The 21,527-nt window shown below is 37.5% G+C and overlaps 1 protein-coding gene across 2 annotated transcripts in view; it reads right to left on the minus strand.

Moving 5' to 3' along the window:
* The window catches only part of HCN1 (hyperpolarization activated cyclic nucleotide gated potassium channel 1), a 267,988-nt gene that overhangs the window by 57,657 nt on the left and 188,804 nt on the right, over positions 1 to 21,527 (minus strand). For both annotated transcript variants that reach the window (XM_084881672.1, XM_084881671.1), the window contains one exon: positions 8,620 to 8,838. In XM_084881672.1, coding sequence (XP_084737798.1) covers positions 8,620 to 8,838 — 219 coding nt within the window. The remainder of the gene's footprint in view (positions 1 to 8,619; positions 8,839 to 21,527) is intronic.

A 21,527-nucleotide genomic window follows, 5' to 3' on the forward strand; every position in this document is an offset into this window, starting at 1 on the left:
AACATGATAAAATATTAATACCTCTCTCAGACATCTCAATTATGCCTTTATCAAATATAACCAAAGGAAAACTTTGGAACAATATAAAATCTGTAGAATGCTATTTTATTCAGTAATTAAGAATCATAAAAATTGATTTTCTAAAGTGTACATTCAGTATTTATAAAGCCAACAAGCACCTAAACTGCACTGACAAAATAATTTTTTAAGTGAAAAGTTACTTATGTTTGGAAGCAATGCCCATTTGCAATCTAGTACACTAATACAAGAGCTCAACCCATGAGCAATGCAGTTAATCTACTCATTCATTGTTTGGCTTGAGTATCATCTTTTTCAGAGAACATTGTTTCTACAAATGCTGCAATGTTGGAATAGTAATTTTGGGAGGTTGGAAGAAAAATGCAGAGGCCAAGCTGCAAATTACTTCTGAACATTGTATCCTCTTTAGCTACGGGTGCATCCTCCGAAGCACAGCGCTGGGCAATAAGAATGGTGCTTTGTCTCTCTGCCTCTCGGCTAGCCAGACCTGCGAAGGTAGAATATAATTCGATCTCTCTGTTTCTCAGGCCTCCTATCTCAAAAATGTGAATTAATTTAGAGTAAAGTCATACTTAGGATATTTACACAGAAAAATCTTTCTTCTTTCCCTTGCTGGAAACTTGAACACAATTTAGTCAGCAGCTTTTAGGCTATGAGAATGTTCATGTTAACGTTAGCATTAATTATTTTTTATGGTAATTGGCCATTTAAAATCTGGATGTGTTCTTACAGATCTGCTCTAATACTGGTGAGTGCCAGGGACACTCATTTTCAGAATGCTATTTTCTTTGTAAAAGACTTGTGTGGATTCAGCTTCTAATTACTCATATAATGAGTAAAACATGAAAATTGGATGCTATTCTACTATATTTTATAAAATTTGGAGCATTCTGTTTTTTTTTTAAGTATATTTTTATTGATTTTAGAGAGAGAGAAAACTAGAGAGATAGAAACATATATGAGAAACACTGATCGGTTGCCTCTTACATGCCCCCTACTGGGGATTGAGCCTGCAACATGGGAATGTACCCTGACCAGGAATTGAACCAGTGAACACCTTAAAACATTTTTTAAAATTGATTTCAGAGAAGAAATGAGGGAGAATCATTGATTGGCTGCCTCCTGCATGTTCCACTTTGGGGATCGAGCCTGCAACTGGCGCATGTGCCCTGACCTGGAATCAAACACTGACCATCTGGTTCATAGAAGGATGCTCACCCACTGAGCCACACTGGCCAGGCTGGAGCATTCTTCTAGGTTTTTCATTTTCCTAAAAAAAGGGATTCTCACCGTGATTGCCTACAAAATACTTTATTAAATTTTAGCAGTTTAGAATATAGTCACCTCAATCATTTATGAAAAGAAGAGAGAACTGATTTGTAGATTTAATTTCCTAAATTTTGTGATTTCTCCAACATACAACTTCCTGGAGCTCGCATGACTAGGAGGCTATGATATTATTGCCAAGAAGCTGGGAGGCATGAGTCATCCAATCAGAGAAGAGTGTTCCAGAAAAGAAAACTGCCAAACAAGTAAGGCTTTTACCCTTTTGCCTTTTGAAAGCATTTAAATATATTTTAAAATAACCATTTCTTACATCACTTGTAAATTTTCCTGATATTTCAAGCAACGTTCACAACATTTTTAAAGGTGTCTTTCAGCGTTTGCCAGGATTTCTGTGTTTGTTTCGAAGTACTAAAACGTTTGGATGAAAAAATATGGAGGAATTAAACAGCAATGTAACTTTTTAAAAACAAGGTAAGGTTAGGTGAACTGGAAACAAAATGGCACCTTCCACTTGAGCCCCACGTGGTCTGCCCTGGAATGCTCACTGCCCTGCAGGAAGCCTGAGGTGTGCATCCTCTTACAGGCACAGTGATTTGTGGCCTCCTCGGCTCTCATAGCGCTTACTACCCACAGTTCTCCTGTCAGTAGGACCAGCTCAGATTTACAGTCTGCCAAGCCAGATGACACCAAAACAGAAGGAACTCTCACTGAATTAAAAATACATTTTACAAATTGTTCAACATACGGTGGGGCCCAGAGGTGGATGGCCAGCTGTGCCGATTGAGGTGTGTTCCTACACTGCTAGACTGTGCTGTGTGGCAGGCTTTCTAGCTGCTGAACATGGTTTTTATATTTTCCTGTGCCTGCTCTTGTTGTAGATGCTGTTTCTCCCTATGCATCTGCTTTTAGCAGATCTGCCTCTGCTTCTAATATGTTGTTTTTCCACTAAATTTGGAGATGAACCTTAATTCAGGATTCAGAAAGATATTATCACTAGCAATCTGGGTTCCTAGTAAGAGAGAGAGTTCTGTCAATAACGAAAAGATAATTCAGTGCTCTCATGATCAGCCCACTACTGGGAAATGGAAAAAAAAAATTACAACATTAAAATGAAATCAGTATTTTATGTTCTCATTGAGGAAAAAGTTAAAATAATCTATTTGCCTCATTTAAAACACATCTTGGATCTTCTCTAAACATCACTTAATAAAACTATGATACTGAAGTTAAAGATCACTTTCCATTAAATACGTTAATGCTGCTTTAATAATAGCTTTTCCCCAAATTTCTTAAATAACATTCAAAATTTAGTTCATTAATTTTAATAATAACTTGATGAGGTAGGAGGATAGTGACAAATCTTTTAAAATGAGTATACTAATCTAGTGAAGTTTCACTCGGCAAAGCTTAAAGTGGTGAATGGAGAATATAATCATCTATATCATATTATCATCTGAATATACGTTTGTTTCCTTTAAGTGAAATATTAGTATAGTCAGAATAAAAAGCTGAAAATATTCTGTGTCAAAGACAAAAACAAACATTTGATTTCACTTATATGTGGAATCTGAAAAAACAAAACAAACAAATGAACAACATTGAAATAGACACACAGATACAGAGAGCAGACTGATGGTTGCCAGAGGAGCAGGGATTGGTGGACTGGGAGAAAAAGGTTAAGGGATAGAGAAGTGCAGACTGGTAGGTACACAATAGTCATGGGGATGTAAGGTACAGCAGGGCAAAGATAGTCAATAATATTGTGTAAACTCTGTGTGATGCCACTTGGGTAATGGAAATGTCAGGAGGAACACTATGCGAAGTATATGATTGTCCAATCACTATGCTGAAACTAATACAAAATATTATTGAACTGTAATTGAAAAATAAAAAATAAAATATAATAAAAATGATTGATACTTGCTTCAGTTGTGTATCAAATTGTATTTCAAGTCACACTATCAACATACTTGGTTAAAAATTCATAATTTACCTCATTTCATACATTCTTCAGAAGGGAAAAGAAGTCTGACTTCACTAATGTTTATTTAAAGAGTCTTTGTTACCCCAGGAGCTAAGACACAGTACACAAGAGGCATTCTCAATAATGTACTCCATGTTTACTAACAGAGAGCTTAATGGAAGACATACGTTCTCCCTCCATTTTGTTTCTCCATCACCTCTTGGTCTTTATTTGCCCGTTCTCTAACATCTATCTTATTAGAATTCAAAGCCCCAAGGGCTTTCCATTGCTTACCAAACCATGCACTGGTTCTTGTCAGATTAATGGCTCCCTGACCGGCTTTCTGCCTGGGAATGTGTTTAGCAGTATGTTTATGTCTTAGGACACAAAGGACACCAATACAGTACAGCAAACCCACTTGAAAGAGAACTCCAGGGAGTAGATTCAAATGAAAACTCAAACATTTCTAAAAAATTAAATCTATATATTAATCAATAAATAAGAGAGTGGGAAATGCAAGGAGCCATTACAAGAATCTGTTAGATGTGCAGTGCATGATTAAGTGTAAAGTGTAAAGCACCAAATGAAGGGTTGGCGAGGAAGAATCTTTAGCACTTTGCACACACCTGAAACCATGAACACCTATAATAAAGATGCAGGAAATTTCAAGATGTAACAGAGAACACGGGTACAGAAAGTATCACTTCATGAAAAGGGATAATGTATCTCCCAGTGGGATATATTAAAATATAAAGGCAGAAAGTCAGTGGTGTAAGACTTAAAATTAGGATAATTATATTTTTCTCCTGAGTCAAATTAACATCTTTGAACTCCCTCTCTTTACTTGTGACTCTCTCTAGAACATTTCAATACTTACTTAATGTAAAAATAAGTTCCCAGCTGAGAATGTAAACTGTCATCATTCTGCCAGGAACCTAATTTGTTAGCAACTCAAGTGGCCACATGACGCTAACTCCAGGGCTACCACACCACTGTTCCCTGGGACAGAGTCCCACAGACAGCCCCTGTCCTCCGAGCTTCCTGGCCAGAGAATGCGTGGTGGCACTCGCTAGCACTTTGAGTAGGATAAATTCAGCTCCAAGGAAGAAAAAGGATATGGTATAGCGGAATCGGAAATCTTTCCAACTAATTAAGGAGCCATGTGGGAGTTGTGCTGGCGGCGTTCTCATTTGTAAAGGAAGGAAGGACGCTTTTGCGAATAATAAAGAAAAGCACGGGAAACAGTTTGCTGAATGCACATGGATTTGGAGCCGAGTCTCCCCCCTAACCATGCTGCCCATGAAAATGAGGTATCAAGCTCTTTTTCATGTAAGACCCTTCAGGTGGATATGATTTTTCAAAGGTCAAGATGAATATGACATCAAAGCCCCTTTGTTCTCTGAAGACAAATACTATCAGAGCCTCCAAATAAACAAATCAAATTAGCAGCTCAACTAGCTAAATTTCTTGATATAATGAAGAAAGGTTGCAAAACAGGTGGTGGCTGCTGCTTTTGTCTTCTTAACCGAATAATAGGATATTTACAGACCATGGTGGCTGTCACTCCAGATGTTTCCTCTTTGCTTTGCCATTCCTCTGATAAAATACATTTCTTAAAATTAAAGACTCAATTACATGAGAGCAGCAACCTGCTTCCCCGTCCACCTCCCTGAGACAGTGGGTCCATCGTGGCCTAAAGACACACACTCCTGATCAACCTAGCAACTAAGAAATCCCTTCACCCCTGATGAAAGACACTTAGATAATAACACACTTACATAATAATACACTTACTTACAGGGAAATCAAGGCCAGAATTCCAGAGGGAAAAGCATATTGAAAATTCAAGTTCTAAAGTGATCTGTGTTTATGTCAAACACATGTATACCTACACCTGCCATCAATTGCTGGAAAAGCTGAGGCAACATGTTTTCATATGCCTCAATAAAATACATAACATGATTTTTAAAAGATGCTGTCATATATACTCAAGTGACAGCATTCAGAAAAGTGCAAATTATGCCCCCTTCTTCTCATTTCGCTAGAATAAAGGCTGGACACCCATAGTCACTCTTACTCCTCAGAGTCCCATGTGAGTACTATTGTATCCTCAGCATCACTGTACTGAGGATACCATGCATGGGCTGAAATTCATATCAGCAGAGACACAGATATGGCCACACGATACTCATTCTCCCCTGGACAGGTGGAATATACACAACAGATTACTACGGGTTAGAACAAGCAAGGAAGACCTCACAGCCTTCCAGAGAGAAGGACAGAACAGAAACACACAGAAACATCATTTCTTCAAGGTGGCCTTTTATCCTTTCTCTCCTTTTGATAGAAGCTGGCCTCATCCAGGACCTGACTCACCTGCTCCTTCTCCCTTGCACATTCACTCCCTTAATCATCATACCCTCAGGACAATGAGGTTCTGATCTGCATCAGACAGTCACAGGAACAAAGCCCAGGGTCTGTTGATCCGAGACACAGTTTCAGTCAAACCAGAGACAATAGCTAGGTCTCAGTTGTGTTTCAGCTCCAGGCCCAGAAAATCTGGGAAACCAGATGAAGCAACACCAGGCTGACGTAGGACCAGATGCAATGACCAATGACCCCCTATTGTAGCGCCAGCCAATCAGTAGAAACTGTGACCCTAACTCCCTTAGTCACCATGACTGATGCTCCCCTGCCCCCCAATATAATCCATCCCTGAAAGCCTCTGGGAGCCAGGTCTTTGAGCATTAGCTCACCTGTGTCTTTAGTCCTCAACTAATAAACTCTTCTTGGCCGCAAAGTTTTGTTCCTACCTAATTGGGCGTTGATGTGTGTAGGCAAACAGAACCCGTTAGTCCAGTAACAAAACCTATGTAAACAGTGAAAGGGGTACAGACATGTAAGGGGTTAGGAAGAAGGGAGGGGCAGGTCAGAAGCATCTGGTTTGTTGAGAGAACAATTATAATTGTCTGGCTAGGAAATAGACAGTTTAAAAGTTTATTTGGCACCACTCCACGTCCACCCAAATTCTTCCTGAAGGTCTTATTATGGGAGAAACAAGTGTAGTGACCACAATCACTTTATTTGCAATGGCCTGAAGTGTGCTTGATTGCAAACAGGACTTGAGTGGATTGAAAAGGAGAGCAGGGCTTGGTGGCAGCCTTTGTCTCTGCTTATACTATTAGCTTTTACAAATTTGGAAGATTAGAGTGATTTTAAAAAATGATTTATACGGACTAAGAAGTGTATGTGATAGTCCTGATGATAGTCCTTCATTTACAAGGAAGGATGAAGGATCAATGGCTTGCCAATTTAAACCTCAGAGTGAACGCTGAACACCAGCACATTCTTAATGACGACTATAAAAGGTATTCATTAGTGCTGGCTTCTTTTACATAAAAATATGTTGCTAATGAATATAGGGCAGTGAAAATAATATCAATATTAATTGGTTAGGCATTCATGGCAGATGGTTCTGATAACTATAAAATAAGAGGTCCCTCAAAAAGTTAAGCTTAGAATAATGATATGACCCAGAAATTCCACTCCCAGTATGCTTACCCTCTATTAAGCACTTGTAAGATGCAGAGGTAAAAAGTTAAACAGGGTCAACTATGTGGTGATGGAAGAAGATTTGACTTTGGGTGGTGGGCACACAGTGCAATGGACAGATGACGTGTCATAGCATTGTATACCCCAAGCCCATATAATCCACATCACCCCAATACATTTCATTAAAAACCAAAACTTGATTATTTAAATTATGGCAAACATCATAATAATTTTCTTTGTGAATGTCTACAATTACATCATTGAATGAACTAGGTTTCCAAATTAGACCTGGTTCATACAGTAGAATTAAACAGACAAATGGTGAGCCCACTTAATAGGAAATATAATGGTAATAAATGCCATCCTGGAATTTGGGGACTCATTTGTATTTGAGAAAATATGTAATGTTGTGGACAAAAAGGAGGTAGGAAAAGAGTATTTTCATGAAAAATAGTATCAACTAAAAGGGAAAAAGAAAGAGCTTAATAGGAACATACACTGTGTTGTAGTTTTATCTTAAATCCCCATTCATTTAGCCCCAATTCCCTTAAGGTACAATTTTCAGTCAAAGCCACAGCTGTATTCAGTCTCTTGTCCATCATTATGGGCTTTGTTCTTTACAATTTAATTGGAGACTTTATATGAAAATGAACCTCAAAGCAATTCTGATGGTTCAGTTTTTCATTGCTTTAGTAATAAAATACCACTTGCTTTTATAACAATGGGCGGCCATGTAATTACCATCAGGAGAAATAAAGAACCCAGGCTCCCTTTCTCCTATGGTGTGAGTACAGTGTTGAAAACTTTCACAAATGAAACTGAAATGACCTTTGGCTATTTTGTAAGGAATTATAAGTCTAAGCTGTGGCCTCTCATCAGAAGTAGTGTTCTGTTACTTTCAGAAATACTCTTTGGCAAGGTATATATTATATATTCTCAGGTTCAACAGAGCCCCTATAGAGTAAATTATTCCTTCAGTGATGAAATATTCTTATTTATCTCTCAGAGCATTATTTATGTTTAGTCAGGAATGTAAGAACTGTCTGATGGCCCAATGTCTAGCCTCAGCCAAAACTGTTCAGCACATGAAAAAAAAATCATAAAATAAATAATTGCATATATCTACTTTTACTCTCTTTTGAGCAATTTTGAACTGCACTCATTTTAATTACAGATGGTGTATATGAATGCATGAGAGCAGCTGTTAATATGCATGTTTAAGACTGGAGAGTGTGGTGACTTATCTAGACACAAGGGCAACATATGTTGAGCTAAGCATACGGATTGTAACATGAATTACGATGTTAATACGCAAGGGCACAGAGGGACACAGCCAATGGATGCCTCTCCCCATTTAATCAGCTAACATTTTTTAACATATGCTAGAGAAGGCTTCCTATTATTTTAACTGAGGGAATACCATAGATCACGAACCTTGATAACACCTTAAATCAGCTTCAGACATTTTGAAACATGTAACTATTTTTCCTGTGAGTGCAAATTCAGAGGCTTTTAAATTTCTTTTTTTTCTTTCCTTTCCTTTTCTTTTCTTTTTTTCTTTCCTTTTAATTATCATTCAAGAGAGTAATTTGAAACAAATGAAAGCTAATAGGACCATCTTGACAAAACCTCAAAATATGGAAACAGATTGTGTTTTCCTGCATTAAACATTTTATCACATTACACGTTTGATGGAGGAGATGGTTTAGTTATCTTGAATGCTATTAGTTAAGTTTATGAACTAGCTGGTCGGAGATAGTAGAGAGCAAACACATTACCTTCTCTTGATACTGCCGCCTGGAGGAATCCAGAGACTGGATCAGAGCCGTGGCGTGGCCCACGAACATGGCGTAGCAAGTGGCGCCCACGATCATGCTGAGCATGGTGATCCACAGGTCCGACATGCTGACCGGGGCCTGCGCGCCGTACCCGATGCACAGCATGTGGCTCATGGCCTTGAAGAGCGCATAGGAATACTGCTTCCCCCAGGAGTCGTTCTGGAACAGAGGAGAGAGAGAACATGGACTGAGCCAGCACTTATAAACAATATTGTGGTCTGATTATGCATCATACAATAAATAATAATACTGTATTATTGTGAGCAGAATAATACTGTATTATTATTATTTTTTTAAAATATATTTTATTGATTTTCCACAGAGAGAAAGGGAGAGGGATAGAGAGCTAGAAATGTCAATGAGAAAGAAAGATTGACCAGCTGCCTCCTGCACACTCCCTATCGGGAATGTGCCCGCAACCAATATGCATGCTCTTGACCTGAATCGAACCTGGGACCTTTCAATCCGCAGACTGATGCTCTAATCACTGAGCCAAACTGGTTTCGGCAATACTGTATTATTGAGAGCAGAATAATAATACTGTATTATTGAGAGCAGAATAAAATGTGAGCCTGGCCTTTCGCGGAAGTATTCCAGTTACTGAGAGTGGAGACACCTGGCAATGCAGCATTTGCAGAGATGTCTCTCTCATGGCTCATAGACCGACTGATGGTTTTCCAAGCCTGCCTGGCACTGTGACCTAGACCAGTGGTCGGCAAACTCATTAGCCACAGGGCCAAATATCAACAGTACAACGATTTTAATTTCTTTTGAGAGCCAAATTTTTTTAAACTTAAACTATATAGGTAGGTACATTGTTATTAACTTAATTGGGGTACTCATAAGCTGGTCTTTGCTAAAAACTTAAGGGGCCAAAGAGCCACATGTGGCTCGAGAGCCGCAAGTTGCCAACCACTGACCTAGACATTGTCCACTGTTCAGACATGCCTGCCTATTCAATTTTAGGTTTGTTGTTTTTAAAACTAAAATCACTTTTGAGACAATGGTGTGGGCATCACATAAAAATGCCAAGGATGAATGCTGATGAGCTCATTTCAAAGTTTCCAGGAAATCAGGCCTTTCTAACATCCTTAATCTCATAATTCTTATATTTCTGAAGCCCATAATCTTATATTTCTTAAATAAAAAAATAAGCATTCTGAAATACAAGTCTGATAAATGGCAAGATTTCCTACAAATGTTAGGGTTGATGATGAATCTCGCTGGCTTTTTAAAAAATACTAAAATAGATTAAAATAAGAAAATCATATCTTGGCAAATCTCTGGAGAAAAAAAGAAAGATGACTTCTGAGATTAGTTAGTAGATGCAGTTTATGATGTCACTTCAAAAGTTTATGCTAGCCGAAACCGGTTTGGCTCAGTGGATAGAGCGTCAGCATTCGGACTGATTCAATTCGGGGTCCCAGGTTCAATTCTGGTTAAGGGTATGTACCTTGGTTGCGGGCACATCCCCAGTAGGGGACGTGCAAGAGACAACTGATCGATGACTCTCTCTCATCGATGTTTCTAACTATCTCTCTCCCTTCCTCTCTGTAAAAAAAAAAAAAAATCAATAAAATATATTTTTAAAAAGTTTATGCCAACCTCAATTCTCCAAAAATAAGCTGTTCAATATAACTTATCTACCCTGTGATAAAATTATTATTTTTTGTTTAATTTGCATCAAATTCTCTAGGCCCAGACTTAATTTATAAAGCCTACTATAAACTGAAACTTTGGACACTTTAGTTCAGAACTCAGAAAAAAAAAACACACCAACATTGTTAAAGATAAAATATATAAATATTTTTCCATTAAAATATATTATTACAGATCTTAATGGGGTAATACTGACTGATTAGTAACAACATAAATGTACACATTTAAAAATAATATTGTGGTATGATTATATACCATAAATACTGTATTATCATAATACTATATTATTATGATATCTTGATTGGTCACACACTTTTTCTGGTTTATTTTCTGCAAAGTCACTTCCTTGGTATCAAAATTCATTCAAATAGTAATTTTATTTTTAATGAAAAAAACGAAAGTGAGTTCAGTTGCTTTTGGCTAACAAGATTACAAATAATTCTTGCTGCTTTTTTTAATTTCAAGAAAGATCTTTTTGTTGATGCAAATTTTTCTGGAGTTATTAAGAGCAATCTGTAGGCTGCAATAACATTGGGATAAATTTCTGATAAATAATTTTAACATATAATTATTAGTACATTGGAACTTATTCTCATAAAAGAATTTATCTACAAAGACAAAACACTTCATACAAGTCAGTTTCATGTATGTATAAATGTGACCTAAAAATTAATCCTTGTATGTTAATTATAGTTTAAAATGCAAATTATTAAAAAAAAAAAAAACTGTGCTGTGCCAGCATGGTCATGGGTGAACCTGAGGGGTGGTGGTGAAGGATTAGGAAAGACAGACAAGAGCATAAAGCTGGGGCTAGGTGGGATGCTGCCCTCTGATTAGAGAGACAGTGCCATGGCCTTCAAGCCAAGTCTTTATTTTATAGCCAGATTCCATGAGGCAAAGTAAGGGCATGATCAAGATATTTATAATGTTCCCCTAGGTTTGGAACCTACTCAATTACATGCACCTGATCAAGCTTTGTTTACTTGTTTGCTGCATTTCCTGCAGCAGCCCATATCACTTAGCCACATGGGACCACAGTTTGGGTCCATAAGGTCAAGCTTACAACTATAGCCTTTGGCTATACGTGTGCTGGGACTTGCACGTGGCTTTGCGACAAGAGGATTGTGCCCTCTCATTAGTCTGAAGCTTGAACCTGTCCAAACACTGTAGCCATTTTCCACAAATAATAGAGATGTACCCTTCACCAGTTTTCCCCAAAGGTTACATCTATAACATAGGGTCACAGTCAGGAAATTAACATGGATACAATCCAGAGATCTCATCCACATTTTAATAATTTACATGTAGTCATATGTGTGAGTAGTTAGTGTTATGCAGTTTTATTGTCTATGTAGGTCTGTGTCTTAATCAACACAGTCAAGATACTTAACACCTGCATTCCTTCTACTGACTTTATACTGAATTTGATGTAAATGTCTAAATGGTATTTTAATATTTTCTCTAACATTTCTGGTAACTTGTTGAGGTCATGCAGGAAACCAAAAGTAGCTTTATGATTTGTATACAATCCAAAACTGTTTATATATTATTTTCCCTTGTTTTCAATTATAAGAAATAGTTTAATTTAAAAAAATTATCTTCCTTGTTAATAATTAGCTCATTTACAGCTTCACATGAAAATAGTGTTATGTTCCATCAAATGTGATGAACTTTGAATTTAATCTGTATTTCTAGGCTGGTGGATATGCGCTTTGCAATGTTGCAGCTGTTTTCAAAACTGGGCATTGTAAGCAACAAAGAATTCTAATAACTCCCTCAAATGCTTTATTGCAATGTCCATGAGTATTCTCTATTTTGTCGTAATTTATTGGCAGAGTTTATTGCCTGAGCTCTGAGGACACTGCCCTGGAACTTAGGCAGAAGATTTAATATTTATGTGGAGACTGCAGGAACAGGCTCCTGGGAGTGACGGGCAGCTGGCCTCCCCCCCTGGGTTCTCTCCCTGTCCACCTCGGGGGAGCTCGTCTTATCGCGTTGGCGGCCACTGCTGCTGCTGCAGCTGCCATTGCCACTGCTAGCCTGTGAGCCCTGCTTTGGTGGCACTGGGCACACCGCATCCCAGACTGCTGAGGCATGCCTGTGTGAGCCTGCTGTCTGGCCAACTGCTGGCTCTGCCCTGCCTCCTGTGCCTGCAGGCCCGGCCCTGTGTGTGCCCAGCTGCCCCCCGCAGCCTCTGCTCATCATGCCCATGTCTCACTGTCCCGGGGGACTGCACTTGAAAAACATAAAATCAAAAATAAAACAATTAAGAATTTCAAGATAGCAGCAGCAGAGCATTTAAGCAAACACAGGGTCCTGCTGACAGTGTCTTGAGCAACTACAAGGTCACACCCCACCCACCGCCCAGGAAGCCATTCCTGCCTCAGTCAACTCTTGCATGATCAGAGATGTCTAAAGTTATTTAAAAAATATTAACTATATGTGGGCATTTTACTCATATTGCAATGGGGTTTTCCAAAATCAAATTTATAGATATAAAAACTGAACATGACTTTGGGGGTGATGGGCACACAATGCAATATACAGATCATGTATTGGTCAATCTTATTAACCAAATGTCACTACAATACATTTAAAAAAACAAATAATGTTGACTTGTCTAATATGTAGCATGCATTCATCACCAAGTGTGCCCTCGTGTGTTAACATATTAGATTCCCCGAGCTCATGCTTCTCATTTTTCCATGTATCTTTCTTTACTCTCCGAAGGGTTCCAAAAAAGCTTGCCAATTAGAAACCCAATAAACAAACTGATAAGTAAAAAAAATGTCTTGATGGCCATTTGGAAACAACCAAAGTGACCTTTGATAGATAACTGGGCAAAGAAGATGTGGTACATACAATGGCATACTACACAGCTAGAAGGAAAGATGAAATCCTGCCATTTGCGACAACATAGGTAGATCTTGAGAATATCATACTCAGTGAAATAAGTCAGAAAATATTAACAAACATATGGTTTCACTCATATAAAACTGAAAGCAACAAATGAACAAACAATAAAGCAAACCAACAAAAACTTGTGGACACTAACAATAGCATGGTGGTTACCAGAGGGAAGGGAAGTGGAGAATAGTAAAATATAAAGGGGTCAACTCTATAATGATGGAATGTTTCATTTTGGGGGTGAGCGCTTAAAGCAATAATCAGATGATGTACCATAGAATTATACACTTGAAAATTACATAATCTTACTAACCAGTGTCATCCCAATAAATTCAATTTAAATAATTGAACATTATAAGGTTTAAAAACTCAACCTTATAAACTTTGGACTTGCATGAAGATGCTGACAAAGATAACAAATCCCATTTGGCTAAAAGAGTTAAGTTTCATAAAATGAAATTCACTGTTATTTAATTCTAAAATGAGGTCAAGCTGCCATTTATCTGTCTGTTTGTCCATCTATCTATTTATCTATCCATCCTTCTACTTACTACCTGTCCATATATCTACCTGAAGAGTTTCTCATAGATCAGCCAGTTTAAATTATAGAGAAGATATGTCAGAAATAAGGAATATACTAGGAAACAGAGTGGAAGCCAGAATCAGAGGGGTGAGAATGTTTTTCAAGGCAATACAGGAGCTGCTGAAAGTTTTTCAGCCAGAAGGATATCAACTGAACTTACTTCAGGAAGATGGATCAGGAAGAATTGTTGAGCAGTGGTTCTCCACTGAGGATAAATTTGTGGAGACAAGGTTGCTAGGGTTACCAGTTGTATGCAGAAGATTCTGTGGTTTGAACCCAGGTGCTCTGACTCTAAAGACTATGCTACTAACCACTGCATGATATGGCTCTTGGTTTTATAAACCTATCATACTGATAATTACAAGAAAAATATTAAGGCTGAGAAATTAACTGCTCAGCCCGAATCTCACATTTATTGTAAATTCTCATTTAATATAGTAAATTAAAATAAAGCAAAGAGGAAACTAAAGGAGGGAAAACTAGGATCTGAGAGGGTTTTATGAAAATTCAGGGACATTTCTATATATATATACATTTTATTTCATGGCTGTTCTGTTTTCATTTTTTAAAGCTTACTCTATCCTATTTTAGTCCACATCAATAATAATAAAGATACCCATGAAAATAAACACCTGGTGTCAAAACAAGACAGAGGAAAATCATTTGAGGAAAAAAATAAATGAAAAAGGATCCCAAGTCAAATTTATAGAAAATATCCCTTTATTAACTTTTGGTCAAGAATATGTTTGTATATTTTCAGAAAACAACTCCGAGACCATCTGGAATCCTGTAACAAAGAAGAATAGACAGAAGTGCTCCAGCCATGAAGATAGAAGAGAAACAATTCAGAGATGGAAGATGCTGACAACTCCTCGCCATACCAGCAGACAGTTGCTGCGTGTTACTGAAGGATGCCCAGGACCAAACCAGAGACGGTCAGACCTGCATCACCACCATTTGTCCACCAACTAGATCTGAAATAGCATGGCTGACATGTACACATAAGGAGCTATTTGGGACTCAAAAGAACTGTTGGCCCAGAAAAGAACTCACTACAGACTGACTCATTTGCCTCTCAGCATAATCATTATGGCTTGTCTCAGTTTAGGTTCTTACAAGGACCTAGAGCTCCTTTCTTAGAGCTCATGATCTCACACATCTAGAGGAAATAATAAATAACATAAACTGATGAACATAAACAGACCCAGAGAAAGAGAAACAGCTATCGGATTCTCAAACCTCAAAGGGAAAGTAGGGGAGGGGCAAGAGGAAGAGATCAAAGGACTTGTGTGCATGCATATGGGCTTAGCCAGTAGCTATGGACAACAGGGGGCGAGGGGATATATAGGGAGAGATTTGGGATGGGAATGGGGGGATGAGGACAATTATGTGATACCATAATCAATAAAAAATAAGTAAATAAAAAATAAGTGAAAAAAATAATAACAACACACATGGGAGTCTATATACTCAAAGTGATTATGATATCATCTAAATGTTACCCACTTACATACAACTTGGATCCCATTAAAAATAAATAATAAATTACCTGTGAATCCTGATTTAATTAGGGTTTATCTTGTTTTTAATTTTAGATAAGGCTTTACTAACAAATTGTTCCTTATAGATCCATTTCTTATTATTCTAAAGTGTTCACTCATTTAATTCATTACTTCTCTGAGGCATCATTGAAATTAATTACTTTTTGAGGAAGACATATTAAGCCAAATTAACAGTAACATACATAGGTAAATTTGATTATTCCATCTGGGAACTTTCAGGTAGAAAAAGGTATATTTTGAGCTTTCTCAAGGTTTAACTTAAAATACTTTCTAGGCATCTGTTTTGACACCTTGTTTGTATTGTTATTGAATTTGAGTGAAGGTGATGGTCTTTGGCAAAAAAAAGAAAAGAAAAGAACAACAACAAAAGAAAACATTTATTCTAGAGTATCCTTAGATCTTTACCATAAAAACGAAACTTCTCCAGTTTATCATCTTTCACTTGAACTGAATATTTTGTTAATTTAGTAGCCAACATATTTTATTATTGAATACCTGAATTAATTCTTCTTTAATAAGAACTAATAGAAAGCAAATGCAAGTATAAATATGTTAAGTAGCTAAAATCTTAGCACTATCTAACAGTAGAACTTAGAGGCTCAACATCTATGCATCAACTGCTGACTCTGAAAGGATCAGACAGATACACAGCAGTGGAAGTAGAAACCCAGGGAGATAATGAGCCCTGCAGAGCTATGTTACCAACTTTGAATCACTGTTCAATTTATTTCTTCAATCATTGAATAAATTTATCACCAATATCAATTACAGCAATACCAATCAGATAAAAGTTACATTAAGAAGCTCTCCAGAAAAGGAACAGAGCAGAGCAGAATCTGTCTGAAAACACAGAAAGTATAGCATAACAGGTTGCCAATCTCAAAGAGTTCACATTCATTAAATATCCAATGACTATCCTATATAATAAAAGGCTAATATGCAAACCCACCAAACAGCTGAATGACCAATTGCTATGACATGCACTGACCACCAGGGGGTAGATGTTCAATGCAAGAGCTGCCCCCTGGTGCTCAGTGCACTCCCACAGAAGGAGCTCTGCTCAGCCAGAAGTCTGGCTCATGGCTTGCTTGTGCAGCGATGGTGGTGGGAGCCTCTCCAGCCTTGTCACAGCAGCAGCGCTAAGGAGCCCTCAGGGGATGTTCAACTGCCAGCTTAGGCCTGCTCCCCACCAGAAGTCAGACATCCCCGAGGGGTCCTGGACTGCGAGAGTGCACACGCTGGGCTGAGGGATCTCTCTTCCTCGTCCCCCCCCCCCCCCCCAAAAAAAAAAAAACTGTATATAAGAGAACAGTGAGGATAGGAACAGCTGGTTTCTATAAATTTCACAGTGCTAAAGTATGACAACCATGAATATAGACTTTGGGAGCAAGCTTTATACTGATTAGTGATTGAAATAGAATTACTACTGTTTTTAAGTATTAACTTGAGATTTGTTTGTTCTTTGAAATATATGCCCTAGAATTATTAGATTCATATATTAATTATGAACAGAAATATTTAAGAAACATCTCTGATAATATTTGTATCTTAGCTGAACAAAACATTATTTGTGATTTTTTTTTATTACAGATCATATTAAGTTGTAATGTCAATGGAAAGAAAAGTGGAGGTCGTCTCAATGAGGCCATGTTAAATTGAATTATTCAGTAGGAATATTATTCAGCATAAGCATTCCTATTCATTAGAAATATATATGGCATTCCCATAGGATAGTGCTGTGCAAAGCAAGCATTAACTCCAAAGTGTGCAGGAAGAAAGAGAGCCTACCAGTATTTCACTATCTTGGATTTCACAATCTGTCAAACTTGTTACATATGAGTACTATATTTAAAAATCTATTAGTAAGTACTGAATTATTTCTGTCAATTCACAAGTCAGAAGCTCTTTTATTCTTGGACTGTATGTATATATATATTCTTGATATCAATATCTCCAAATAATTTAAATACCACGATTTCTATGTTGTCCAGCCAGTGTGGCTCAGAGTTAGGTATAGACCTATGAACTAGGAGGTCCTGGTTCAATTCCAGGTCAATGTGTGCAAGAGGCAGCCAAACAATTATTCTCTCTCATCAATGATGTTTCTATCTCGCTTTCCCTCTCCTTTTCTCTCTGAAGTCAATAAAAATATATTAAAATGTTAATAAAATTTATTTAAAATAATAATTGCATACTTTTATTTTTCAGTTGGAGAAATTTATTTTTCTTTATTTGTAGTGTTATGACCTGCTTGCACGCATTTGTACCCATGGCACCAATCCCTTTTCACCACAGGAGGGTTCACACAGTTTCTAGAAGTAAAATGCAAAGTTGGTGCATAACTAAACTTCTGTTGCCATATAAAGAATGATGTCTGCCCTGGTCTTTAGAGCTTAGTCTAGACTCGTTTTCTGGTCAATTAATCCCTCAAGTTCTAAGTGTACTCTTTCCTGCTTCAATAATGATGATCAAACACAAAATTTGCATTAAGTAGATTTGTAAATTAAAATTTAATGATGCTTGAGATAATGGATATTTCCCCTATATTTCTCTTAATGTTAGTGTATTACTTTAGAATAAAATTGAAATAATCAGTAATTTTTTTTTAATTTGGCATATATTTTAACCCATATGTTTATACTGAGTGCCCATTAACACTTATTGTATAATAGAAAGGCCCCAAATCAAACACAATTTTAAGATTTTTAAGTTAATTTTTCAATTACAATGAGTATTTAAGCAAAATATTTTCATTTGTTATCTCTTTTCTTGTTTGTACAAGTATATATAAGCACACATACTTTACATATTTTTGCACATGTAAGTATTATAAACATATCTATAAAAGCCGAAGCGACCAAATGACCAGAATGACAGGTCACTATGACACACACTGACCACCAGAGGGCAGATGCTCAACGCAGGAGTCTGGTGAAACCATCTCCATTCTGAAGTAGAGTACAAGTTAAATTATTACAATATTTCTGGGTAAACGCCAAAACCAGTTTGGCTCAGTGGTAGAGCGTCAGTCTGCGGACTGAAAGGTCCCAGGTTCGATTCCGGTCAAGGGCAGGTACCCGAGTTGCGGGCACATCCCCAGTAGGGGGTGTGCAAGAGGCAGCTGGTCGATGTTTCTCTCTCATCGACGTTTCTAGCTCTCTATATCTTTCCCTTCCTCTCTGTAAAAAATCAATAAAATATATTTAAAAAAACAACAACAAACAAACAAACAAACAAAAACAATATTTCTGGGTAAAATTATGCAGACAGCCTCTCTATTGCTCTCTTTATTGCTCAACATTGGCGTAGAATTTTCTATTTCAGGCAAATATACTCTTATTAGATCAGTGGCTAATTATATATATAATTATATATATATATATATATATATATATATATATATATATATACACACACACACACACACACACACACACATCCCAGTAAGCCAGTGATTTTCAACCTTTTTCACCTCCTGGCACACACAGAATAACTGCTAATATTCTGTGTCACACCAAAAAATTATACAAAGGTATAATATTGATTCATTCACACCGATGGCTATTGTGTTCATTGCTGTCATTTTTTTATTTGACAATTTAAGGGAAAAAAGGTCAGTGCCCCTGACTCAAGAGTTAGGTATTGCATGTTTAAAAAATTCTTGCAGCATACCAGCTAAAATTCTTGGTGCCTTCAGCTAAAGTTGTTTCAATCAATAGTTTACCAGGAAAAATAATTGTGTTACATTAGAAAATACTTTTCCAATTCTTCTTCTTATTCAGAGTGAAGAAATAAATACACAAATCAGTAATGGTACATATTACTTAACTTTAGAGTCTTGACCTTGCATTGAAGACAAGCAAATCAAGCCTTCAATACACCATGCTAGAACATGGTGTATTGATTATGCCATCTAACAAGATAAGCCTAGGAAATCCTCCACCATGTAAGGATGTGTAAGACGCAGAAAGTATTGAGCACTTACATAGTTATTTTTAGAAACCTACCCTCCAACTTAGAGCTCTTATCCTATGATGTACACTCATTGTATTAGTGGTATGGGTTCTGTGTCAAAGGTACTGCTTTGATTAAATATTTTTTTTTTTGTTCTAGATTCACATACGCCTTATATACATAGAAGTTTATAATGTGTGGACTCCACAATCTCTGGTACAACTTCAAAGAAAGTTAAAATACCATAAAGTGAGGCAAGACAGACACCTTGATCAGTAGACTCAAACCTAATACTGTTTTTATTAGCACAGTTACTTAGAAAGGTTAAATCCCCAGGGTCTCAGTTGTCTCTGAGAAATCAATTCTCCACTCACATTATATTGGAGTGTATGTGTGCAAAAGAGAGGGAGAGGGAGAGGGAGAGGGAGAGGGAGAGGGAGAGGGAGAGGGAGAGGAAGAGGGAGAGGGAGAGGGAAAGGGAGAGGGAGAGGGAGAGAAAAAGAGAGATTGCTTTTTAAGACTCAGACTATCTTCTTTCAACCATATTCTTGAATTCAAATATAGACTGATTTGGATATTCGTAAGCAAGGAACTATAACACAGAAAAAAATAATTCAAAACAACTTTTTTTCCCTTATTTTATCTCTCCCTTTTTCTCCTTTCTTCTAGCTCTTTTACAAAATATATTTTTATTGGCCTTACCCGCTTTGGCTCAGTGGATAGAGCATTGGCCTGCAGGCTGAAGAGTCCCAGTCCCAGGTTCCATTTCTGTCAAGGACACATACCTTGGTTGCAGGCTTGATCCCAGACCCTGCTCAGTGTGCATGTGGGAGTCAATCAATTTATATGTCTCTCTCACATTGATGTTTCTTTCTCTCTCTCTCTCTCTCAAAATCAATAGAAAAAAAAAATCCTTGGGTGAGGATTAAAACAACAACAACAACCAAAAAAAAAAAACACAACCAACCAAACAAATAAATATATTTTGATTGATTTCAGAGAGGAAGGGAGATAGAAACATAAATTATGAGAAGAATTATTGATGGGCTGCCTCCTGCAAGTCCCCAACTGGGGATTGAGCCTGCAACTTGGGCAAGTGCCCTGAGTGGGAATTGAACAGTTAACTCCTGCTTCACAGATGGATGCTCAACCACTGAGCCACATGAACCAGGCATCTTCCAGCTTCTAATTCTATCATCTTACAAGAAGATTGAAACAATGGTGATTCAGACATAATTTCCAATTCTGATAAGCTCCTTTCTTTTTTAAAAAATATATTTTATTGATTTTTTACAGAGAGGAAGGGAGAGAGACAGAGAGTCAGAAACATCGATGAGAGAGAAACATCGACAAGCCGCCTCCTGCACATCCACCGGGGATGTGCCCGCAGCCAACGTACATGCCCTTGACTGGAATCGAACCCGGGACCTTTCAGTCCGCAGACCGACGCTCTACCACTGAGCCAAACTGGCTTCGGCTGATAAGCTCCTTTCAATTCATTAAAATTAAAACAAAAATACATGGTAATTGTCCCATATTCAACTATGACATTGCCACGGAAAGAAAATATTAATACGAAAGTGGTTTCTTTTAAATCCTAGCCTGAGGATATGCTTCCATCATTGATGGTTGCCTCCACCCTGACCAGGGATCAAACACACAACTTGTGTATGTGCCCTGACTAAGAATCAAACCTGAAACCCTACACATATGTAATACCTTAATCAATAAAACAAATTTTAAAAAATGGAATACAACAACAATAAAACAAGATTGAAACCTTGCAGTTTACAGGACAACACTTCAACCAACTGAGCCCCCAGCCAGGGAAAAGCTTGTTTCCTTTGAACTGTAGTGGATTCAATTTGAAATCATGCTGATGAGGATATTCTATAAATTTTTTAATGCATGGAAAAGAAAACTAAGGTTATTGCACTTTTAGAAGAGAAGCGTTTTTGTTTCCCCCGCCCCCCCTCTATTTCTGCATGATAAAAAATGTCATAAAAGGCAAATGCTACCAGAAGAGGAGTGTCCCTTAGTCCTTTGGTAGAATTCATTTTTTGCCCATTTCTAATACCACTTACTGCCAACCCCTCCTGTAGCTCTGACCACTGGGTAGGAGGCATAACGATTGGTGTTTTCTGAGGGGAGCTGACACTGCTTGGTGCAAGTCCTGTAGAAGA

The sequence above is a fragment of the Pipistrellus hanaki genome (genome assembly GCF_964339955.1).
Source record: "Pipistrellus hanaki genome assembly, chromosome: 4".
Taxonomy (NCBI): Eukaryota; Metazoa; Chordata; class Mammalia; order Chiroptera; family Vespertilionidae; genus Pipistrellus; species Pipistrellus hanaki.